Consider the following 26112-nt stretch of genomic DNA (forward strand, 5'->3'; position numbering starts at 1 on the left):
TTGAAAAAACACTCTGCGCTTGTTACTGTCCCCTTGGGAATGCCTCCTCAATTAAAAGTGTCTGTGTTGAGGGATATGTGCGCTTTTAGCTGCCTTAAAGCAAGGTCATTTTTAAACCACCAATTTACTGAGATAAATGACTTTGAAAATTGTGTTTCCCAGAAGTAACAATCTCCTCTTAATTCTAAAATCTACTGAATAACCACACAGACATCAGTTTTTAGTCCATCTTATATCTTGTTCTCTTTCACAGTAGTCCCAAAACAAAACTCAAGACTGGGATCCTTGGAGCCAAACTGCAGAGAAAACCAGGTTTCCTCATTTGTCACTACCTTGTCGCTACCTAAACACCTGTAAACATGAGTGTAAACCAGGAACAAAGCAACAAAAAGCTCAATATGATTTTTACCATAGACATTCTTGATGAGGATCTCCTTCGGACTGGATTCACTGCAACAGTCTGAGTTTGTCTAGAAAGCAAACCAAAGCAGAACATGTTTTAAAGACTATGTGTGCAGGTAAGCACGCACAGGAATATACAGCTATATAAGGTCCACATTCAAGAGGCTAGGGGAAGTTATCAGGATAACTTTAGCCAAATATCTGTTGGCTCAGATCTCCAGCTACTGTAAATATACTCTGCTAAAATTATCTGGATAAATTTAAATCTAACCAACTATATTCTGAATTTAACCTTTTAGGTTTAAAGTTGCACAGTTAAATTGATATTCAGAATATAAGCTAGTACAGGGCTTTCCAAACTGTAGGTCAGGACCCCAAATGGGGTCACAAATCTTTCAGCTGAGGTAATAAGTGCCTCAAATGGCTGTGTTCAAGTATCAGCAGCATTAGTAGTGGAAGTCATGTGGGGCCTGTGAGTTAGCAAGCCCTATAGGTCCTGCAGTGGCACTGCCCTTGCACGAGTTTGTGGTATCAGGAAGTCTTGCACAAGGAGGGATCAGGGCTGCTACAGAACCTGTGAACTTGCATTTGCTCATAGGCACTGTGCTGACATTATCAATGCTGTTCTCACTTGCTTGGGGATCAGCCATAAGCAGGGGGGAGAGGATAAGTGTGCTTGGGCAGTTGGAGACTGCTACGGTTTCTCTCTCCTCACCCACCACTGAATATATCCAAGACAGAAATATTGTCTCTGGCATCCCTCTTCCCAACAGTTGTCATCTGCCTTTGGCCTAAAGCCTAAAGGAAAATGTTGCCATTGACCTTGGCCTAGGGATGTTTTGAGGATGAGTTGTTTGAAGGGAGAGTTCAAATGCAGGAGGGGTTTGAGGGCTGGATCAGATAGACAGGGATTAGCTGATGAGGGTGAGAAAGGGGGAATGACAAAATTCACAGGGGGGATATATGAAGAGCTGGAGGGTTAGAGGGGATGAGAGCAAGAAGGAAATGAGGGATGTGGTGAGAGGAAGGGAATGACAGAGGATCATTTGAGTGTTACTAGGGCTCGGGAGTGCCAAAAGGGCTGGGGAGGTGAGCAGGGCTGGAGGTCAAGGGAGGGTGTCCACTGGAGAGGTAGAAGTTGAGAGAAGGGTCGACTGGAGGAAGCAGGGGCACCTGCTTTCTATTTAAAATTTATAAACCGCTCAAATTCTAGACTGTTTACAATTGCACTCACAAATGAAATGATATAATACAACAAACCAATACAACAAAATAAGTATACCATGAAATAAATCAGTAAAATAAATCAAACCCCATATTTCTGCCTCTTACAATTTATTTATTTATTTATTTATTTAAAACCTCATAGGTTTTTATACTGCCTTATATTTTATCAGGACTCACTGAAGTTTTCTAGTCAAGCAAATGAAAAGCCTTTTTGGGAAAAAAAAATTGCTTTTAATAGTTTCCTGAACTTCAATAGGAAACTCTTCCTTTAAGCCTAGAGATAGAGCATTCCACCATATTGGGCCCTGCACAATGAAAAAGCGTTCCCGAGACTCCTCCGGCCTAACCTATTTGAAAGAAGGGGCATTAAGAAGTTGCCGTGAAGCTGATTCTAAAGATCTAGTAGGTTGATTGAACTTCAGTGCAGCAATGAAATAAGGAGATGTCAAGCCACGGAGTCCCTTAAAGACCAATAGTAGGGACTTTAAACTGTATTCACCACACATTTGTTTTGGTCATCATCATCATCTGAGGTCATAGGAATTTCAAAGTGCTAAAATGGCTAAAAGTTTGGGAAGCCCTGATCTAGTAGCTTAAAATCCTTTCCAGACTAACAGGTCTGATCCCCCCCCAATAAGTAAAAAGTATATTGGGGCAGAGCACCTGATCCCTACCCCCAGCCCTCCAAAAGAATTAAAATAAGTTGTGTGCCATAGCAGCCCAAAGAGCTTGCCAGCCTTCCCCCTCCCTATGGAAAATACCACCCAGGCTCCGGGGCCACCCCCTCCTTGCCCCCAAAACCCCAACCCAACTCTTCCATACCATCCAGCAGCATTCTGGGAGTGCAGTACATTCATACCAATCCAAGAGGGGCCCACTGTTGGCATCAAGTAATAATCTGACAGCAATGCTATGATCGCGGTGGCCTAGGTGGACTCCAGGTGGATGGGGCCTGTGTGGCATTTTCCCATATCGGGAGGGGAAGCTTCTCAGGCTACTATGGCCCACAACATTTTAATTCTTTTGGGTGGGGGAAATCAGTTGCTATGGCTACATATGCTTTTTACTTATTTTGAGAGGTGGAGGTGAGAGATTTCTCCTGCTGGCCCAGAAGGAGGGTTTATTTTCTTTAATTAACTAGTTATATTCTGGGTATAGCAGTCAGGGGTTCAATCTATCCAGGTACATGTACACAGAGCCTTAGAGCATTCCTAAAGTTATCTGGATAATGCTAAATATTGGTATTATCTGGCTAACTTTTCCAGAGAAGCTGGGCTGCCCTAGAACACTCAATTATTTATCTGGTTAATCACCTAACCAGATAATTTAGAGGCATTCAGACTGGTGAAAAATGTAAACCCCCAGGGTTTGTTTGGCTAAGTGCCAACAAGCCCTGGGGCAGAATTCATTCCTGAAGAAGGAACACAATCTCTGAACAGAAAGACATTATGTCTCTTTAGTGGGTTTCAAGATTAAAAAAACAAAAAAAACCACTTTGGAAGGCCTATTCCAATGTTAGTAGCTTAGGGGTTACAGTAGCAGGCTGTGAACCAGGGATGCAAAGGTTCAAATCCCACTACCGCTCCTTGTGACCTTGCGCAAGTCACTTTATCCTCCATTGCCTCAGGTACAAACTTAGGGCCTGATTTACTAAAGCTTTTCTCTCATTCTGCGACTATGAGAAAAATGCTTAGTAAATGAGGCCCATAGATTGTAAGCCGTCTGGGGATAGGGAATAGAATCTGCTGTGAAGTGCCTTAAAGGTGGAATATAAGTCAAATAAGGTACTGGACCTACCACAAACTGCTGCAAAGTTGAAAGGAAAGCTTGGAATGCAAGGATCTATTTTGAAAACATGAAACATTTTGCTTCCAGACATAACAGTCCAGCAAACTACAAATTCCCATCCCCACCATCCCTGCTGTGGGAAAGACTGATTGACTACATTTGGAATTAAACAAGCAGGTCAACTTAACAATTGACTGACGACATCAGTCGTCTTCATAGGTGCACAGCATTATATACCTTTAAGGCATGATTTATAGCAGGAGTGGCCAACTCCATTCCTCAAAAGCCAAACAGGCCTGATTTTCAGGATATTCATAATGAATATGCATACAATGGAGGCAGTGCATGCAAATCTATCTCATGCATATTCATTGGAGATAGCCTGAAAGCCAGAACTGTTCGTGGCTCTTGAAGACTGGAGTTGGCCACCCCTGATTTTTAGTTTGGAAAATACAAAACTCATTCTCTTCCCTCTGTTGCATCAAATCCTTGTTTGGTCTGTCATGAAACTATGCATTCCCATAGTGTTTCTGTGGGATCTCGAGTTAGATGGAGAGCGAGGGGGTGGGGAGCGAGGAGATGCAAGAGGGCTGTGGGTGTCCTCACATAAGCTTCTGTATAAAACAATTGACATTTTTTTTTATTTTTTAGGGTTCCGATCCTAAACCCATATGCCCGTAGAAGAATATTGTCAGCTTCAATACCTTGGAATGCTTCTTTACCTTCAACTCTCAATTAAAGTTTACATAAACACTATAAGTAGTTTGCTGTACATTATAATAGATGAACTATTCATTTCATTTGGGCTGTTGCCATTTATAAATCAAAACTGAAGATTCATTCCTCAAATATAGACTGAGAAAGAGAAAAAGGATAATGCTCCTGCTCACCCTTTGGGAAGAGAAGGACGAGAGAGAAGTGGAAAGCGTGGAAAGGAGAGGAGGAGGAAAGATTTCTGTGAGCCTTCCACAGGTGGTGAGTCTGAGGAGTCTCTAAGGACAAAAGTTTAGGCAGAGAAAAAAAAAAGGAAGACAGTCAAAAGGAGAACATCTTATCAGCAGGCAAGCAGCTACTCTGCTTAACAGTCTCTAAAACTGTGCATTCTTTAGAACAAGTTTAAAGCAACAGCACATGCAAGATTCCTCAAACTGCCCTCTTCCTGGCTCTGCTGCTGCCTGTGACTATGCCCTCTAATTTTGTCTGAATATATTTTATATCTGTCTTTAGAATAAAAAGCATGTGTCTTATGGCAATATCCCTTTCCAAAGGTTAATAGGAAGTGGAGATGAGCTGTATACAATTAGGCGTGAACCATAAAAGAACGATAGTATAGCACTATAAGAATTCATGGAACCTTATCTTGAATTACTCAATAATTGAGACCCCTCCACCCCACCCCCGAAAGTTTTGTCTGCAAGCAACCGTTAAATAAACAAAGGATATGTTGATCTAATTAATTTTTAAGCCTCAATTATTACGTAATTCAAGATAAGGTTCCATGAACTCTTATAGCGCTATACTATCTTTTATGGTTAATATCCCTGTCCATACATCCTGAAATGCATTCGTCAGCTGTTTGGGCAATAATGTTCCCCTGCCTGGGGTTCTGACAGGATCAGTACAGTAGCACCCTGATTTACTTACATGACTGGGGAAATGGTTAATTAGGAAGAGCTTTTGAAAAATACAGATACTGTCTTCTGGAATGAAATATAAATTTTAAAAAGGAGGGGGAGGAACCCAATGAATGTCTAACTGATAATTGGGTACTCAATTCCTGTAAGATCACAAGCCTGCGATTTGGGGGGTTTTGATGATTCATCTTTATTAGTGTGCCCACACTAATTCTTTGGTTTAATCTTCTTTCTTCAAGTTGCTTCTTTTGCACTCCTTTGTTATTCAGATTTCTGTAGTGTTATGAAATCACTGATCCTAGACTTACCATTTTCCTCTGAGACCTCTACAACTGATTAAAATTCTGCTGTCCATTTAATCTCTGGATCCTCTCTACAGGAACACATTTCACCTGTCTTAGCTGATCTACACTGGCTTCCTGTCGTGTGGCGGGTAAGATTTAAAATTCTCTAATTTTAAAGGCTCTTCGTGATCTCGCCTCCCTCTTGTATTACATCCACAGTGCGGAGATAGCATCCTACACATTCTCTTCGCTCATCAGCTAAGCATATTCGTCTGGTAGAGACCAGAGAGCAGATCTGTTAGTATAATTGGCCCTTTATTATGGAACAGCCTACCTGAGGAGATTAGGGCTGAAAATTGCATAACGGCCCTTAACAAATCCCACTTGGCCAGGGCAGATGTAGTCCGGGAGAATCAGTGAAAGCCTATTAGCCAAGATTTTAGCCAGTAGTTTTTGATCATAATTACCGTATTTGCCGGCGTATAGGACACTTTTTCTCCCTCAAAATAGGGGAAAAATAAGGCGTGCGTCCTATGCGTTGGTAATCAAAATTAAAAGCGTCCGGTGGGGGGGGGGGGGGGGGGAGGAGTGACGCGGTATCGTCCAAGAGCAAGGGTGCGCCGCTCGATTGGCCAGTGCTGAGTTAAAGGGGCTTGCCGAAGCGCGGCTTCCCCAATCAAAATCAACAGCGCGGGCAAAGGGCGCGGCAGGTCCCCTTTGCCCAGCACCGGCCAATCGGGCGGCGTGCACTCCCCCCCTCCCCCCACCCGCCACTGTTAGTAAAACAGCTTAAGATAACTTTTTCTCTGAATACAATCTTTGGTACTTACGGTAAGTGCATTGCTTAAGTATAAATGACTAAACAGTTTGATGTGTTTTTAAGAAAATGCATTCTTTTATATGCAGCAATAATTATTTCTTCACTATATGTAAAGCAATTATACTGTTCTCTTTTAAACATAGCAGCTTGATATATATAGCCCTTGACAGCGTCGGACACTAGCTACTATCCCTGTATGTCACAGCTAGGTGTCTTGTAATCCACTGTCCTTAAATATTCTAATACGGCAACTAACAGCGTCCGGTGGTGGGAGTGTCATGGTAGCATCAGGGAGCGAGGGTGTGCCGCCCGATTGGCCTGTGCTGGGCAAAGGGGAGCGTTACCGGCGCATAGGACCTGCAGATTCGCTCCCCAAATCGGGCAGCGCAACACTTCTCCCCCCCCCACCGGACGCTGTTAGTAATTTTGATTACCGGCGCATAGGACATGCAGAATCGTTCCCCGATTATTTTTTTCCTTAAAAGTATGTATTAAAAAGGGGGTGTGTCTTATACGCCACTGCGTCCTATGCGCCAGCAAATACAGTAAGTAGAGAAACTGGCCGATAAGAAGCCACTGAGTCAGGATCTTTCTCAGGCTTGGGTAGGACCATAATGATGGCTTTATTCATCCTTTGCGGATAATAACCATGCTCAATGAGGGTCATGAATACTTGGTTCAGTATTGGAGGGACATGGTCTAGTAGTATCTTAAAGAATTCCTCATTGAATCCATCTGGGCCTGGCGCTTTTAATAATTTGGAAAATTGTATACCACGTATAATTTCTCCTACTTCTATTGGGCGGTTTAATCTCTGGAGATGTATGTATGAGGAAGATTTCACCCCAATATTCCCCAAAAAGGCACAACATTGTGCCACATCTACTCCTTCTGAGCTGTATAGAGTAACATTGGGCAAACGCCTTAAGGATCTCTGACATTTTAGAGGAAATCCCATTAGCAGAGGTTTTGATTCGAGACACATTTAGTGTCCCTATCTGCTTTTATTAAGCGAGATAACCTCCTCCCAACTTTGTTAGCATGTGGTACATTTTGTATTTGTAGTATAACAAAGATTTCTTCGCCCTTTGATGGATGACCGTATTTAAGGCCCCCTGTGTAGCTAGGTATTCCTTCCTATTGGCTTTAGTGTTGGCACGCAGCAGTTTAGATTTGCAATGGTTCAATGCTCTATTGAGTACTAAGATATGTTTAGCTAACGTCTTGTGCCGCCAGGCCAGGAAAGATATCTCGCCATGCAACACCACTTTTGTCGTATACCAAAATAGAGTTGGGTCAGTTTCAAAATGGGCGCTATTATGGGTCGCAAATTCCAACCATTTCCCTTTCAAGTATTCCTGAAATGCTGTATCAGTGTAGAGATAAGGGAATCTCCACCCCTGTGAGGATGTCCGCCCTCCCACCACACGCAAGGTTAGCAAAATAGGCGCATGATCCGATATCGCTATATTTCCAATCCCAGCCTCCTCAATGCTCGAAAAACATGACTCAAACTAAAACATAGTCTAGCCTGGAGTAGGTGGCGTGGGCTCGAGAGGTGGGTGAAATCTTTCTCTGTGGGGTGTAATGTTCTTCAAGCATCTATTAACTGAAGTTCCGATAGAAAGAAAGGTATCCCTTTTCGCATGCTCATTCTCGACCCAGACAAAGCAAGGGATTTATCTAAGGAAGGGTCTGCAACAAGGTTAAAGTCCCCTCCCACTATAACCCTCCCCTCTTGTCTGGGCAACAACCTCTGGATGATATGGCAAAAAAAGGAGTGATCGTATTGATTAGGCGCATATAAATTGCAAAAAACATACTTAGCGCCAGCCAGGGTACCCTCCAATATTACATACCTCTCTTGGGGGTCAGTCTGTATTTGAGTAACCTGAAGGGGGCCATTCTTGTGCACCAAAATTGCTACCTCCCGCAGATCTGGTGGTAGCGGATGCAAAAAACAACTGCCCCACCCAATCTCTTTGGAGTTTAGCATGTTCTTTGGAATCTAAATGAGTTTCTTGAAGGAAAGCTATATCTGTAGCCTGTTTCCTCAGTGAGTCTAGAGCCTTTTTCCGCTTGATTGGCATGTGGATGCCACAAACATTCCAGGAGATAACCTTCAAAGCATTCTTAGTCGACATTACATCCCAGAATTTTATTTATTTTATTTATTTAAATACTTTTTTATACCGAAGATCATGTACAAGTACATATCGCTTCGGTTTACAGCGAACCAACAGTTGGAAATTACAGAAAACAATATGAACATAATTTAACAAAATTGTACAGCAAACAATATGAACATAATTTAACAAAATAGTACAAGAATAGAATTATAATTGAACAAGCATAACGAGAGGGGAATATGGGGAATATCGAAAAAGGTAAACATGTTAATCAGAACCGGGAGTACATTGTAAGGAGAATAATGAACCAATAGCAGGTGTTAGTAACTTTAAATGAAAGGTGACCACTCCCCCAGCTAGAGCGGTCATCCTTGCCCCCGAAAGGCCAGCAAACCAGTATCAATATGGTTACAGTGCATAGCAACAATTTCATAGTATTTAAAGCCCCCAAAGCCCTCCCTTCTATCCCCAACCCCCCCATCCCATTAACCCAATAGCTAGCCAGCTGGCTTTAGATCACCAAGGTACTTTACCCTTCCTTCTCCGCATCTGCACCCCCCTCTCAAAAGTGTTAGTAAAGCTCCTCTCAAACTGGAACAACGCAACTTATGTTTGTCCTAGTAGAGATCTAGTCTCAATGTGGACTCCAAGGACGCAATTTCCAGAAGAATGCTGTGCACGATAGTCTGCTGCGGTCTATACTTCCTGAGGGTGTTCATTAGAGCCACCTTGACTGCACACCTTAAAACAAGGGCACTCCTTTCCAGTAGGGTCCTTCACGAGGAATCTATGTGCCGGGACTATATCGCACCACATCTCTGCAGTGATCTGAATGCAGTCTGGTGGTGCAGCGGGAGGTCCTTGAATGTAGGCCCATTTATTAGGGCTAGAATCACCCTGTTCACCGACTGCTGACGCTGAATGTCTTGTCCCTATAGTAAAGACTCCCCGGAGAAAGAGGGAGCACCTGGATGCGGCTGAAGGCTCATAAGTTGGTAAACACCGCTGGTAACTGAAAAGGTGCAAACGCATAACTCATGAAAGTGAAAAAAGAAGGAAGTTGAGGCTCTAGGGAGGCGCCCAATGGTTGTTCCGTTTCCAAACGGAAGAAGAGGTTCGCTGCCTCAGTTGTTGACTGATACCATTGTGGTCCATTTGACAGGTGGACCCAGAGTTTGGCCGGGTATACCAGCATAAATTTCACACCGAGTTTATGAAGTCGATTACAGTAGGGAGAGAATTCCCTCCGTAGGGTCGAGAGTTGCAAAGAATAATCCTGGAACACGAGGATATCTTTTCGGTCATATAGCAGTTTTTTCCCCACCAGAGTTGCTCATAAACCTTCCGTTTTTTGCGTGAAATCTAGGAATTTAGCAATCACAACTCGGGGCCGATTGGCTCCTTCCCTTTGGGGCCCCAAACGATGTGCACGCTCTACTCTCAACAGGCCGCATGTCGCCGCAGGATTCAATGATTCTGCGAGCCAGGTTTCCAAAAAAAAAAAAAAAAAAAAAACTCACCAGGCCAGCATCTGAGATTGACTCGGGCAGTCCAACAAAACGAAGGTTATTCCGTCACGAGTGATTTTCCAGATCTTCCATCTTCTCTTCCTGCTTTGATAAGGTAGCTTGTAATTGCATCATCGTAGTTTCCAGGGCCGCAACAGAATCCTGGTTAACTGCTACCTGCTGCTCCAGGTTCTCAAACAGATTGTCCAGAGCCACGACTCTATCATTCACCTCGGAGAGTTTTGCAATAATTTTCTGAAACTCTGGCTCTAAGGCTCCCACCACTGCAGCCTTAAGTTCCGCAACCATGGCTCCGGAAAGCAAGGCTGCTTCCACGGCCTGTCCCACGGCCGCCATCTTGTCAGTTGGGTGCGCCTTTTCTTTTTCTTTCTCCTTTTCACGTCAGGTAACCTGGACTGACATACCCGGGCATACCTTCGCAGAGCTCCTGGTGTCTTGCCCACAATCTTAGATGGTAAATCGATGCTTAGAGGCGGCGATGGAGGCAGATGCGGGTGTCGGCGGAAACAGAGCAGCCAGATCACATCCTGCTCTGTTCAAGGCATCATGTGATTTATTTATTTATTTTTTTAAAGCTTTATCTGAGCTCAGCCTGTCCCGGCCGAATAGAGAGTCTCCAGCTGTGGGGGTACACTGTCACCGCCTCTCTTGGCTTCCTGCACCTTCTGCCTTTCAGTTGTTTCAACAGCTAAGTCCACACCGGCTGAAAAACCAGCTACCGGACCAAGGCACTCATCTGAGAGACCATGGAAGTCACCTCAGGAATTCTCAACTGGGGGAGGGACCATTTGGTATCACTGCAGGAGAGTGGGGCGAATTAAATTTCCTTCTTTTTTTTCTCCTTCTAAAACTTGAAGCAATCCCCAGTAGAGAGACGCACATACAACAGGCAGGCCAATGTCACTGCAGGAGGTATATATACTGTGATGTCAGCTTTGTACCATCTCAATCTGCTGGTAGAGGTGCATAACCCACTGGTTCTGGATTCATTTGTCTGGGACGTTAAGAAACTGCAGACCTAGCAACATTACTGCAACTACCCTTAGCCAAAGGTCTTGAAGATTAGGTACATGAGGTTTCTGTAGTTCCCACTCCTAATCCTGCCTGCCCAATACTCAAAAAAATAAAAATCCAAATGCCTCCACTCCTTTCCAGCCCCCAAAAGCTCCCAAATGAAAATCAGGCGAAGTTGGAAGGAGATACAAGTTTCCCATCCTCCCGGCTGGACATCCAATGTTGCTCTCCCAACAACGCTGGATGCCTTTAGGACAAGCCTTTACCTCCTCTTGGCTTGACCTTAGGAACTATAGATGGATGGGTACAGAAGGAGAAGTGGCGTCAATGTTTCTAATTTTTTTTTTTCCATATCAGGTAGGTGGGACTGGGAAGGGGAATGGCTACAAGACACTTTTTCACATATCAATGGGGTGGGATCAAAGGGAACCCCTCTTCTAGGCACTTTTACAAAAAAATACAGCATGTGGGATCAGGAGCCCCACAGTCTCTTCTTTAGTTAACCAGATAGTCCAAATTTTCAACATTAGCTGACTACAGTTAGCCGGGAAGCCCAACCACACTAAATCTATCCAGTCAGTCAAATTTTGACTGCCTAGGTTTCTACAAATTTTCAGTTGAAATCCTAGTCAGTTAGGTTTAACTGAACAATTAGCCAGTTATCTTATGTACTAAGTGGCAGTTTGCGAATTAACCTCTTAGTCATCAATTCATACTGTATCTTAATTTCCCAAGCCTCTATGTTCTAATGAGATATTACCTTTATTAGTCTCAATTTCATTACTCAATTTATAAAATAAAAAATGCATTAATGGACTTCCAGTTATGTCGTGAACAGGGCGGTCACTGATAGTCTGTGTTCCCGCTCAGATCTGCTTATTAAACCTATCCTTTGTGGTTTTTTGCCGGATCTAAAAAGATTCCAGTAACCAGTTGCTGCCCGCAATATGGGCTGAAAAGGCTCCTAAAAGTGCTATAACCTCTGTTCATGCTCGGACTAAACAAGAGGTCTGCTCGGATGAGTCAGCCTCGAATGGGGAACCAGAGATGGAAATGGAGGCCGGCGAGACACCGGAACGTGAAGGTTACTTACATTCCCTATTGAAAAGGTTTGCAGCTCAAATCTCGTAGAAGCTGGATAAATGCCTGGGTATTATTGTTAAGGTTGCCGAATTGGTCAAAACTGTGCAGGAAACTGCTGGTCAGATAGAAGAAGCCGAGACACGCATTTCTGAGTTTGAACTCTCAACAACTTTGCTGGGGCGAAGCTAGAGAAACTGAAGTGCAATGTTACTCTGATACACAATAAGCTAGATGACCTAGAGAACAGGTCCAGGTATTATATCTATATTATTGGATTACCTGAACAAGCAGAAGGTAGAGACTCTTGTGCTTTTTTTTTCATTATGGCTCCCAGAGTTACTGAAAATCCCTGACCAGAAAGGCTAAATGAAGATTGATCAGGCTCATCTACGTTTGGCACCAGCTCCCCTCCAGGTGGCCGACAGAGCTATATTAGTCAAACTACATTATTTTCAGGATAAGCAGATCATTTTGTCGGCTGCTATAGCAATGGCAGACATTCCAGACTTCTTGGCTGAGCTACAGCAAAAGCAGCAAGCTTTTGTGGTTGTAAAACGGGAGCTAAGGAAAAATGAGATCAAATCTGCCCTACAGTACCCAGCTAAGTTGAGGGTGCGCAATTAGGGGATCTCTATGATTTTCAATATGGTTAAGGAAGTTGAAACATGGCTGTAAAACTGGAGATTGCAGCAGCATGAAATTGGTGCGTCGGCAACCTGAATATGCATAGGCAAGCAACCTAGTCCTGAAAGGCAGGAAAACACGAGTAGGTGTTTTGCTCTTCTTGTTTTTTCTACTATGGAAGTTGACTTCTTGAAACTTGAGCAACTGACTGTCATCCACACTGGTGTTTTTCCTTTTTGTTTTTTTGTCCTCCTTTATTTCCTTGCCCCACTGTTTTTCAGGGTGCAATTTGTTGGAAGTCATATGCACTCTGGAGCTCCTTTGGAGGCAGGACTTGGTATTGTTATGACTGGTTTTTCTTCATTTTCTTCATCTCCTTGGCCATAGATTTGCTTTCCTGGCCCACCTTTGAAAAAGTGGTTTGTGTGTCATTGTAACAGGTGACACTCCTCTGGTGCAGTTGCACCCTCATTTTACTACACTCCTGCGACACCTTATCTTTTTTCTCTTGATGCTGATTTCAAATGCGCTGGGGGTACAATGGCCTTCTGTGTTAGACAAGTACTCTTTTCTTGATATTTTTGAGTAGTGGGCCTCGAGGTTTATTACTATGGATGCTGGACTCTCCTGGAATGTTTTACCTGCTTCGCACATGTAACTGCAAAAAGATGCTGAGCAGGGACCAGGCATTTTGTTATTTATTTATTTTTATTCATTTGATTCTCTTTTTCCTTTTTTTTTTTTTTATTATGTATTTTGTCTCCTTTTCCCTTCCTGCTTTTTGTAAACTGACTGTTTATTTGTGATTCAGTGGATATCTTGCCAAGGTGTGGGAGGTCTTTGCGTGAAGGCTGGGTTATTTAATTGGCGAAGTTTCTTCTTTACTGAGTGCAGTTTGGTCAAGGGGGGTGTTTGGGTGGGCTACGGATTAGGATTGGTTTGTCCTTCTTTGATGTATAGTAGATTTTTGGGTGCGACTGAATTTGGAGCTGCTGGGTTCTCCCCTTCGATCCCGATATAATTCCCATCTTGGGGCTTATGGACCGGATTTTTATTGGAAGCTGGGGTTGTTTGGGGTAGTGCCTTGGTCCTGTCCTGGGGTTATGGGTGGTAGCAGTTTTGAGGGGGTTCTATTGGGGGACTGGGTGCTGGGTTGTTTGGTTTAAATTGTATGAGGAATTTTGGTGCTCCTTTAAGTGTGGTTGTATTGCACTGCATATTGCAGTTTCTTTTTTTTTTCCTATTTCATTCCTTCAAGTTCCGTGCAGGCTCGTGTGTTCTATGGCTACAGAGTGGTTTTCTTTACTTTCTAACCGAGTCGGGATACTAATGCTATGGCTTGCTGTGATCATTATTTTTTACCCAACAGGGAAACAAATAAGTGGCTTAATTGCATTTCTTTAAACGTCAGAGGTATTTCCTTTCCCATTAAATGTAAACATACATTGCAATTTGCTAAATGTGCAATTGCTCAGATTTTGATGTTACAAGAAACGCACCTTCTAAGTCCGAACACGAGAAACTGCAGTAGAGTTGGATGGGGGATGTTTATCATGCTTCTTATAACTCAAGGAACAGAGGGGTTTGTATCTTAGTAGCTAAGTCTCTATCGCTTTGGGTGCATAGATCTTTCTCCAATCCTGATGGTAGATGTCTTATGCTTGATTGTTCTCTTTATAATACAGTCTATACACCCTGGTCAATGTCTGTCTATGGCCCTAACTCCAACCATAGGGAGATCTTCAGAAAGTTCACTGACCATACAGTTCAGTTTGGATTTGTGATACTTTGAACTGGGGGGGGGGGGGGGGGGGGAACTGCAATATTTTCCCTGACCCTGGGTTAGATATAACTTCACGACTCCGCGGGGGAGATGGAGGGTTCCCGGACATTACTGAGGTGCTTGGTCTGTTGGGATATATGGCATAAGCATCAACAGAATGAGAAGGACTACACTTTTTATTCCTCCCGACACAATATGTATAGCAGAATAGATTTTGTGTACTCCCGTTTCTTTCTGAGGATTAAGGACAATAAAATTTTGAGGTTGCACCTTCTGGATATCATCCTTTCACTTGGCTATTACACAAGTCCTTATTGGGTGATAAATGATTTCCAACTCTGATGAGGGATGCTAGATTGGCATTCAATGAGTTTAATTCAGAGGTGAATTATTCTCCTCTTTTGGGTGGGAGGCTTTTAAAGCATTAGCATTAGCTTGGCGAGCTACATTCAACAGGAGTGTAGAACTGCAGCTGACAAGCTGCGGATGTGGATCCGGGAATTGGAAAGAAAGCATAAACAGGATTGGCTCTTCTCAGATTTATAAATTGTTAGAGTCTGCTCATCAGGAGCTTAACACTTTGGAGATCGGGAGGATTTCTTGGGCACTTAAGCACTCTCGTGTATGATTTTACTACCATGGCGACAAACCTAGTACTTTGCTGGCTAGGATGGTTAGACATCAGGTGGGTAAATCCCATATCTTAGAGCTTAAGATGCCCACGTTGTAGGCGGATATCGGATCCTGTACAAATTGAAAATCTCTTTGTCTGTTTTTTTTCTCTGAACTTTATAGAGATGTGAATCGGAACCAGAATCGGTTCGGATTTCAGTTCCGATTCACATCTCTAAAACTTTATGTTGCCCCCCGCCCCCCCAGCTGTGGAGAATACTGTCGGGATGGGACTCCTAAATTGCAGCAGGCTCAAGTGGAAGCTCTGGGTTCATCTATCCCTATGTTGGAAATTCAGAATGCCATTAAACAACTCCTGGGTGGAAAATTCCCTGTCCTGGATGGCTTCCCAGTAGAGATTTATAAAAAGTACTTTGAGGATCTGGGTCCTTTTTTGTTTTCATTGTTTCAGAGGGCGGGTGAAGGGGACTCTGGTCTGGGTAGACTGGCGAATGCGATTATTACTCTTATTCACAAAGAGGGTAAAGATGCTAATGAGTGTGACCCCTTTCTTTGCTTAACTCCAACCTAAAAATATTGTCCAAGGTTCTGCAGTTGCGGTCGGCGTCCCTCTTACTGGATCTCGTACATTATGATCAAACGGGATTTGTTAAGGGGTGGGTCTCTACTGCCAATACACGGAGATTATTCAATATTCTACATATGGCGAAAAAAGTAGGTAAGTTGGCTCCAATCTTAACTTTAGACGCTGAAAAGGCCTTTGATAGACTCTACTGGAGCTTTCTCTTTCGGATTTTGCACCTTGTGCTAATGCCAGATAGGTTCTTACATTGGATTAAAGCAATGTATGAGCATCCTTGGGCCCGAATGCTGATTAATAGTTCTTTATCTCCATGGTTTGATATAGCACGGGACACCTATCAGGGATGCCCCCTGTCCCTATTTGAATTAGCTATTGAACCCTTTTTGCAGCTGCATTTCAGCGGAATGCTCATATTCAAGGTATTTAACTAGGTGGGAGAGCACAGAAGATTTCTTTATATGCCGATATCCTTATATACTTAGTGGCCTGCTTCTCTTTCTGGTCCCCCTTTGTTATCCTTGATAGATAGGTTTGGGAGGTTATTGAGTTATAAAGTCAATATTTCTAAATCAGAAGTTTTTCCTATTAATCCCAAAATGCTTATCCCAGATTGCTTTCAGATGTTTTGCAAGGTACTAGCTGGCTTTACTTATTTAGGTATTTATTTCCTGAGAGACTTTCATAATCTCTTTTCTTCAAAATTATTCAGACATTGGGGAAAATTAAACAGGTTTCCACATATGGGATGATCTCCCTATTACTTGGGTGGCTGCATTAATTTGTTATACTTTTTTCAGCATGTTCCCTGCGCGGTCCCGGTACAGGTTTTCATGAATCTGCATAGCTTAATTGGTACGTTTATTTGGCATTTATACCTGCTCGTATTAAACAAACATAAGAACATACCATACTGGGTCAGACCAAGGGTCCATCAAGCCCAGCATCCTGTTTCCAACAGTGGCCAATCCAGGCCATAAGAACCTGGCAAGTACCCAAAAACTAAGTCTATTCCATGTTACCGTTGCTAGTAATAGCAATGGCTATTTTCTAAGTCAACTTAATTAATAGCAGCTGTGGCTTGACTAATGGCAAGGCGGCATGGCCCTACTTAACCTTTAGGTTTATTATTGGACAGCCAGTTCTGTTTGCAGCATTGGATTTGTGATATGCATAGTTCATGGTTAGCTCTAGAAAAAGAACAGGCTGACGTGATTGCTAAATCTATGCCCTCTTTTTTGTCTCAGTCTTCATCCCACTCTCGTAGGATTTGTAGAAATAGTCCCATTTTAGATACACCTTGCGAGTATGCTTAGGTTTCTCAATAAAACACAGGAAGAACTCCTCCCTATTTCTCCCATATATGGCAACTTGAACATATCAAGTTATACCTTCTCCCCGGTGATTAAGACCTGGAAGGATCATGGTCTGATTACTGTAGCACAGTTGTGGGGAGAAGACTGCATGGAGACCTTTCAGATGCTAGTGGAAGATTTTGATCTCAGTCCAGATTGACACGCCCTCTACTTTCTGATGCGGCAAGCCCTGTCTGAGTGGTTGTGCCTATCTGGTCCATTATGGCTGTTGAATGGACTGGATAAGTTGATTAGTACTCCAGGCATTCATAAGCAGGGGGTGGCTTTAGCATATAAGGGCTTGCTTGTTAGTAAGTATGGGAGTCAAACTTCGCAGTCCCTTACTGATGCTTGGAATAGTGATCTAAATCTGCGCCTGACGGATAGAGACTGGAAATATATTTGGCGAGATGCACACCAGAGCTCAATGTGTGTTAAACAGGTAGCTTTAATAATCCCACTTCTACACAGAACATACAGAACCCTGGTGTTTTATGCTAAAATCTTTCCAGGGGTTTGTAATGGTTATTGGAGGGGGTGGGAGAAGTTGGGTCTTACTTATGTATGTGGTGGCACTGCCAAAATGTACACTATTTCTGGGGCGAGGTTATGCAAGAGGTTGCTAATAGCTCCAATAAAGACTGTATATACCAGGATGAGTTGGAGTTGCTGGGTAAATGGTCAGGATCAGGTGTTCCCTTGAAAAAACAAAAATTAGCAGGGCATCTTTTATTGGCTGCCAGATTAATTGTAGCTACATTTTGGAAAACTAGCCCTCTGTTGAGCCACTGGAGAAGCAAGTGAGGGATATTGTAGGTATTGAATTAAGAACATGCCATGCTGGGTCAGACCAAGGGTCCATCAAGCCCAGCATCCTGTTTTTAACAGTGGCCATTCCAGGCCATAAGAACCTGGCAAATTCCCAAAAAACTAAATCTATCCCATGTTACTGTTGCTAGTAATAGTTGAGACACGACTTGAGAACACACATAAATATACTACAGTGTGGAATCCCTTCCTGCTGTACTGTATTGCTAACTCTGTGTAAAGCTAGTTTTACGCTGTCACTGTTGTAAGACACTGCCTCTGCTAAACACTCTGCACATCCCGTTGCTTATGGATTCCTACTACTGACTACGATTATTGTACGTTTGGTTAAAATTTTTAAAGAGTTTAAAAAAATACATTATTCTAATTGTATAAATTTTGGAATGTTGCCATTGTTATTAACACCATGTAAAGAAGAGTTTCACAATGGAAATCACATGAATGTTTTACAAAACTGTCAGCATGTGTGTGTGCTAGGAAATTTTGTTTTTAATACTGATACACTTTGGAATCACTCCATTCATTATTCACTAAACAATAAAAACAAATACTCAAAAGCTGCTAACAAGTCTCTTTTAAAAGTGCTGGAATGTATTTCAGTCCAAGTTTGCATGCTGCTGCTTCGCAGAACTCCCAGATAGTTAATTGGTAAGAGTAGTACACGTACTAAGAAAGTCTGTTTATCCACTCAAGGCATTTGTCTTCCTACAGTGCTAACAGGAAGGTGACAGCTGACAGCACTCTGGCCCTTTAAGACTACAGGCAACAAATACAGGATTGTCAAGAATTAACCTTCCCTCTCCGTGTCTGTATACTTGACAAAATAGTTTCCTTTGTTAGGCACAGTTCATTTATGAGACAGGAATTCCAACCAGAAGCCAACACTTTCATTCTTCTGCAATGTGGCAGCCAGTTGGCCAGCAACAGAAAGAAGCCGAGAAGCCAGTAGCTTACTGTATCATGTGTTGCATACAGAGATAATAGCTATATTACAGAGCAGGCAAGGACATGAATCTAATTAACAAATCCTCAGCTAAGCAAGAGTGGGAGTTGTTTATAGCTGTAGTGCTGAATATGTAATATGTGGATAAAGGTGAACTGGTAGATGTAATGAACTTGGATTTTCAGAAGGCATTTGACAAAGTTCCTCATGAGAGGCTTCTAGGAAAAGTAAAAAAAGTCATGGGATAGGTGGCGATGTCCTTTCGTGGATTACAAACTGGCTAAAAGACAGGAAACAGAGTAGGATTAAATGGACAATTTTCCCAGTGGAGGGGAGCCTTACTTTTCAATATATTTATAAATGATCTGGAAAGAAATACGAAGAGTAAGGTAATCAAATTTGCAGATGATACAAAATTGTTCAGAGTAGTTAAATCACAAGCAGATTGTGATAAATTGCAGGAAGACCTTGTGAGACTGGAAAATTGGGCACTGAAATGGCAGATGAAATTTAACGTGGATAAGTGCAAGGTGATGCATACAGGGAAAAATAACCCTTGCTGTAGTTACACGATGTTAGGTTCCATATTAGGTGCTACAACCCAAGAAAGAGATCTAGGCGTCATAGTGGATAACACATTGAAATAGTCGGGTCAGTGTGCTGCGGCAGTCAAAAAAGCAAACAGAATGCTGGGAATTATTAGAAAAGGGAAAGGTGAATAAAACGGAAAATGTCATAATGCCTCTGTATCGCTCCATGGTGAGACCACACCTTGAATACTGTGTACAATTCTGGTCGCCGCATCTCAAAAAAGATATAGTTCAGATGGAGAAGGTACAGAGAAGGGTGACCAAAATGATAAGGGGAATGGAACAGCTCCCCTATGAGGAAAGACTAAAGAGGTTAGGACTTTTCAGCTTGGAGAAGACACGGCTGAGGGGGGATATGATAGAGGTGTTTAAAATCATGAGAGGTCTATAACAGGTAGATGTAAATTGGTTATTTACTCTTTCAGATACTAGAAAGACTAGGGGGCACTCCATGAAGTTAGCATGTGGCACATTTAAAACTAATTGGAGAAAGTTCTTTTTCACTCAACGCACAATTAAACTCTGGAATTTTTTGCCAGAGGATGTAGTTAGTGCAGTTAGTATAGCTGTGTTTAAAAAGGATTGTATAAGTTCTTGGAGAAGTCCATTACCTGCTCTTAAGTTGACTTAGAAAATAGCCACTGCTATTACTAACAACAGTAACGTGGAATTAGTTTTTGGGTACTTGCCAGGTTCTTATGGCCTGGATTGGCCACTGTTGGAAACAGGATGCTGGGCTTGATGGACCCTTGGTCTGACCCATTATGGCATGTTATGTTCTTATGTTGCAGCTAATTTGGAATAGAAATGGGTAGATATCTGACCAAGAATCCCTTGTTTTATTCACAGATCAGGTTGGCCATGGCTTGGTATACTCCAACAGCAGGGTTCAGAACACCTGAGAGGGGAAGAGGAGTCATAGTTATCATTAAGGACATCTGGTAGCTTGATGTAGAGCCCTTGCTACATGACTCCCAACCTTAATTGTGGCCAGTGGTAAAATTCTAAATTTAAAAAAGTACTGGAACAGCAGACTTCACCTTTCATTAGTTCCCCAATGGGGAAAAGCAATCAAGTTCAAAAAGTTTCCAGGTTGATCTGGCAGAAAATCACTACTTTTGTTGCAATGACCAGAGCAGGGACCACAGGATGGAGAGTCTATTAAAAAGGGGAGAAAAATGTCTGGGTAGTTGTGAATAAAGGCTCATAATACCAGGTTCCCAGTCCCAATTCAAAATAAACAGGAAGAAAAAAACATGGAGGAACTACCAGGCCAAAAAAGAAAAAAAAAAGAAAGAAAGAAAAGTAAAGGGTAGATTTGTTGTGTAAGACAGCAAGGTACAATCTGAGTATTCACTAAACTCTTAAGTAAAAATAACTAGGTCACTTATGGCAGTGGGTGATTTAGTTATTTGTACTGCAGTTTTAATAGCTTAATAAAATCTAATTAAGGCACACACTTCAAACAATGCCTGTCCCTGGAAAATACCCAGAATGGTCCTGCCTTTTTTGGATTCCAAATACTTGAGCCAAAATAATCAGCCCGGCTCTATTTTTTTTGTTTGTTTGTTTTTTAATCCATGGTAACTCATTTGCTTTTAATGAATGAATGATTGCATGCTGGATAAAATTAGTGGAATACCCGAGATAATAAGAGTTACATTTTACATGTGAATAATCTAACACAGATGACACCATTATCAAGGGTAGTCAAACAATTTTCATTTGAGTATATATTGTGTGTATATTTTAGTAACCCGCCAAGTACTATTTGGATTGTGCGGGCTAAAAATCAGGCAAATAAGTACAGTAAATGTTAACACTTAAGAACTGAACCTGCAACTTCCATTCTCAAGTACTTAAATATATCCTTTAATATAGAAAGAAAAATAAGTTGCATTAAGGAGATGCTTCAGGACAATAATTTGGTGTCTGACCAAAGAAATTTAGATTTTTTTCCCCCAAAGTGGTATACTTCTGACCAACAAGGCAAATAGGCACAGAGCTGCTTAGAAGTTCAGAATTTACTCTCAGAGATATTTTCATAGCCGAATTCAAAATTAAAGTTCATAACAAATTTCACCTGCTTTAGCATATTTTAAAAAATCCTCAGAAAAGGTGATCAAATGGTTTGGAATGAGTGACAATAAATAACCAAAGAGAGACAATGTCTGTCTTTTCTTTCATGCAAATTAAGGGAAAATAAACTAAAAATAAACCAATTTATTATACATTTGGATCATGATTTTATTCTGCCACTTAGGTCACTGCACTAGAGGTCCAAACTAGTACTATCCATGCATGTGCTAGCACCCCAACAGATAGACGCAGTTTTCCATGAACGAAAAGTAAGTGTCACGTCATTGTCAGTTAACTTCACATTACGTCCAAGATATACAGTAAAAGAAACAAAAAGAAGTTATGGGTAATACTTACAAGCTGCATTTGTTTAGTCTATAAAATTTGTGCCTCGCAACACACATCCTCCAGACATATTTGGCAGTTTCCAGGTCTTCCTACCAAAACATATACAAATATAATAAAAACACAAATGAATAGAAATGCATAAAGCAACATTCTCCATAATTTTTAAAGCTACAATATACTGTTTTTTGTTTTGGTTTTTTTTTAAATGGCAAGTCTAGTACTTCAAAGAAAATATTCTGCTAGACCACATCTTACCCACTTCCCTGATTTTCACAACTTTTGTGCTTTCTGTCAGCTTCTTTATGTCCTAGCCATACATAGAGGAAGTGATAAACCAACTGCACAAAAGAGTAACTGGATGATAAGTTTCCACCAGGTCCACGCAATTACTAATGACTTAAAGGAGCAGAAAAGCTTGATTATTCCTCCAAGTCGCTCGAGACGCTGAAAATGAAAACTGAACTACTTGCCTTTTCTGACACAATCTTTGTTTCAGTAGCTTGATTTTTTATTTTCAAAAAGTTTTGAAGAGTAGCAAGAACTACACACTTAAATGTGTTTCTGAAAAGCACATTTACCAGCTGCTAATAAAAGTTAAATTATTCATTTGAAATCTAAAAACCCAAAGTATAACTTAAATAAACCAAATGTATCTTTAATTACTAGTGCATAGCAATAAGCAAGGTTTCAGTCTAAGCCTACTTTTATTTATAAACATTTGATATTCCACCTTTCCTAAATTGATCTCAAGGTGGATTATAATCTAAATTATAATTAAATCAACCTCAATTATAGTTGTAGCACAGATTAGAATCAAAACAAGGAACATTAAACATGGATGTTAATATTGCAAGTACTTGTTTTAAATTAAATTTGGCTCCTAAAGGACCTGACTTCTCTCTAAAAATTATGTTCCTGTTTTGGGGAAAATCAAGTCAGTTTTCATGAAATGGAATTCTCTCATCTGTTGGGTAGATTAAACATCTATCCTTCTCAGACTTATCTACGTTTTTATGCATCTCTTTCAGGCTCTCAAGAAGGCTGTGTCCAGTTTTTATGGCATGGCAGGCCCCCTAGGCTTAAATACACTGCAATGATGAAACCTAGGAGATGCAAGAGGAATGGGGTTGCCTGATTTCCAACTGTATTATTGGGCATGCCGTCTTACTTGCCTCTGTATTTGGTGGGGGACAGATCCTCCTCAGTCCTAGAAAGTAGTGGGGCTCAGGGTTATAGTCTATTATCAGTGACACAATCACCCTCAATTGCTAATACAACATATCTCATTTTAAAGGACAACCCCACTGTAGCACATACAGACGAAAGTTTGGAAACAGGTACAGGAAAAGATGGGTCACTCAGAGTATTAGGACTTATATGTCCTCCATTCTCAAGAATCCGCTGATCTCTCTTTGTATTGTCTTCCCAGATGCCGAGGTGTGGGATTTGCCTGGCCTGAGATTTTTGGGTCAACTCCTTGAGCCTTTACCAACCTTATGGAGGAATGCCATTCCCAGACACACTCATTATTTGTATTTACAATTACAAAATGATATCTTAAAACCACTTGGGGTTACCCATGAATATTTTGTGGAGGACTATGAGGAGCTGAAGGAGATTTTATCTTGTGAAGAAGGGGGCTATTTTAATTCTGTATTATATCTACAAACTGAGATGAAGATCAAACTCTGCACACACAATCAAATAGCAGACAAGGGACGTGCAGGGAAGAGTAAAGGTCCACACAAATGTCTGTCTGGACCTGTATTATATGCCATTTTATGATTGGAGACCAGTGAGAAGTGTACATCACCTGGGATTATTAGAGTCTGGAACTATATTACCTTCAAGGTAATATAGATGCTAAAACCTGGAAGCATATTTGGAGAGCTTTTTGGAAAATTTCTATTTGCTGTAAAGGACAATAATTGCTGCTCAAATTGTTACATAATCTGTATGCACCCTGCGTTCTTTGCCAATTTTAGCAATACTAGCTCTTTTAGTTGGATAAATTGTGGGCAATTATTTACATATGTGGTAGGGATGCAGGGATGTGCAGTTCTTTTGGACCCAGGAGGTATATCCTATATTTGTGTGGAGAGATTAAATATAGACCCCTTTTTCTCTGTGTTTTGGGATTATGGACTGATCGATCCAGTACGAGAGGACTGAGGAAACTGACAAATCAACTTCTTCATGGGGCATACCTGACTATTAGACACGTGGATGAATTCTCAGATGGATTTCCCAATCAGAAAGTAAGGTGGCCGATATTGCTACTTTAGAAGGTCTAATTTATGTTCTCAAAGAACAGAGGGATATGTATACGAATGGATGGACTCTAGACTGGAAATGGCTAAGTGAGATAATGAATGTTTAAAGTGTATAGGTTTCAGTGGCCCTTGTTTTGATGCCAAAAAATCCAACTGAGGATAGTAGAAAGACTAGGGGGCACTCCATGAAGTTAGCATGGGGCACATTTAAAACTAATCGGAGAAAGTTCTTTTTTACTCAACGCACAATTAAACTCTGGAATTTGTTGCCAGAGAATGTGGTTCGTGCAGTTAGTATAGCTGTGTTTAAAAAAGGATTGGATAAGTTCTTGGAGGAGAAATCCATTACCTGCTATTAAGTTCACTTAGAGAATAGCCACTGCCATTAGCAATGGTTACATGGAATAGACTTAGTTTTTGGGTACTTGCCAGGTTCTTATGGCCTGGATTGGCCACTGTTGGAAACAGGATGCTGGGCTTGATGGACCCTTGGTCTGACCCAGTATGGAATTTTCTTATGTTCTTATGTTCTTAGGAACTCACTGTGACCAAACGAAAGACCGCTTCGCTCAACAATTTCCACTCTCAAGGGTCTGGTGTGTGCCTGCTCAGAAAAATCTGCCTGTACATTCTCTACACCGGCTTCATGAGACACTGTCAGGACCAGGAGATGCCATGCCATTCAGCAAAACAACTCCTGGTTTTTAGGGACACTGCCAGACTCCTGGTGCCCTCTTGCCAGTTGATGCAAGCCACCGCTGTTGCATTGTCTGACAGGTCTCTTACTGCCTAACTGCAGATTAACAGCAAAAACACACACAACGCCAGCTGGATTGCTCTGGTTTCAAGATGGTTGACGGGTCAGGATGCCTCTACTAACAACCAATGTCCCTAAACTGATTGATTACGACAGATGACCCCCCCCCCCCCCCCACTCAATCCTGTTAGACTGGCATCCGTGGTCACCATCACCCAATCTGGAATCTCCAGTCCTACACCTTTCTCCAAGTTGGCTCATGAAAGCCACCAGGATAGACTCGATCTGGCATCCCTAAGAAAGGAAGAGAGCACTCAAAATCCTCCAAATGAAGATTCCAGCATGACAGCAGTGCCTTCTGAAGTGGATGCAAATGTGAAACGCCCAGGGATCCAAATCTAGAGCAGGTGCCATGGAGTCGAGTACTTCAAGTAATCCCAGACTCTGGGAGCTGAAGACTAAGCAACTATCGAATATGACCTTTTAACTTCCAGATTGCATCAGAGGTTAGAAACCCCTGGTCTTGAACTGTGCCCCCAAATATTCCAGTGTATGAGTCTGAACTCAGTGGTTCTTTGCATAATTCACCACCAAGCCCAGGGACTGCAACCTTTGCAACACCTTCTGGATGGCCTGTTGGCAAATATCCCACAATTCTGCCCAAATAAGCAAATCGATCAAATAGGGGTGGACCAGAATGCGCCCTCTATGGAGGGCTGCTACCATAACTACTATTAGCTTGGTAAATGTACAAGGTGCCATTACGAGACCAAAGAGAAGAGTCCGGAACTGAAAATGCTCCCCTAGAATGACAGATCAGAAGAATGTTTGGTGCTCCTTCCCAATGGGAATATGCAGATAAACCTCGGTGAGATTAAGAGACACCAAGAACTCTCCTTTTCTGATTGCTGCAATGACAGTGCGTAAAGTCGTCATCTGAAAGTGAGGAAGAGAAGCATTCACTCTTTAAGACCAGGGTAGGAAGATAGTTGCCCTTTTTTTTCGGGACTATAAAGTATATGGGATATCTTCCCAATCCCAATTCCTTGGGGGGGGGGGGCAGGAACTGCCACCTTCAGATCAAACCACAGCTATCTTGGTGCTAGCTGCACAAGGGGAAACCATGAAGGCCTCGCGCACACCGGGCAAGCAAATTCTAAGGCGTAACCATCATTTATGACTGAGAGGACCTACTGGCCCATCTTTATCTTTGTCCACTCTTCATAAAAAAAAGCCAAGAGTGCTCCCCCACCCCCCCGGCATTCTCGACCAAAGAATGGGCCAAGTGCATTTCATTGTGATCCCTTAGTTCCCCTGGAGCCAAATCTGGAGTTTTCCCAAGTTGATTTAAGGGTTCCCCAAAAAGTCTGCAACCTGTTAGAGCCTTGTCACTGTGAAGAGAACTTGTT

General features: G+C 42.0%; 1 protein-coding gene across 7 annotated transcripts in view; it reads right to left on the minus strand.

The window, feature by feature from the left end:
- The window catches only part of PTPN21 (protein tyrosine phosphatase non-receptor type 21), a 191305-nt gene that overhangs the window by 48810 nt on the left and 116383 nt on the right, over window positions 1–26112 (minus strand). For 6 of the 7 annotated variants that reach the window (XM_029597749.1, XM_029597748.1, XM_029597746.1 and 3 more), the window contains 3 exons: window positions 21683–21762; window positions 4308–4409; window positions 410–470 (listed from right to left, as the gene is read on the minus strand). In XM_029597749.1, coding sequence (XP_029453609.1) covers window positions 410–470; window positions 4308–4409; window positions 21683–21762 — 243 coding nt within the window. The remainder of the gene's footprint in view (window positions 1–409; window positions 471–4307; window positions 4410–21682; window positions 21763–26112) is intronic. The other variant, XM_029597750.1, reaches the window with a different exon arrangement.

This window comes from Rhinatrema bivittatum, chromosome 4 (assembly GCF_901001135.1).
Source record: "Rhinatrema bivittatum chromosome 4, aRhiBiv1.1, whole genome shotgun sequence".
Classification (NCBI taxonomy): Eukaryota; Metazoa; Chordata; class Amphibia; order Gymnophiona; family Rhinatrematidae; genus Rhinatrema; species Rhinatrema bivittatum.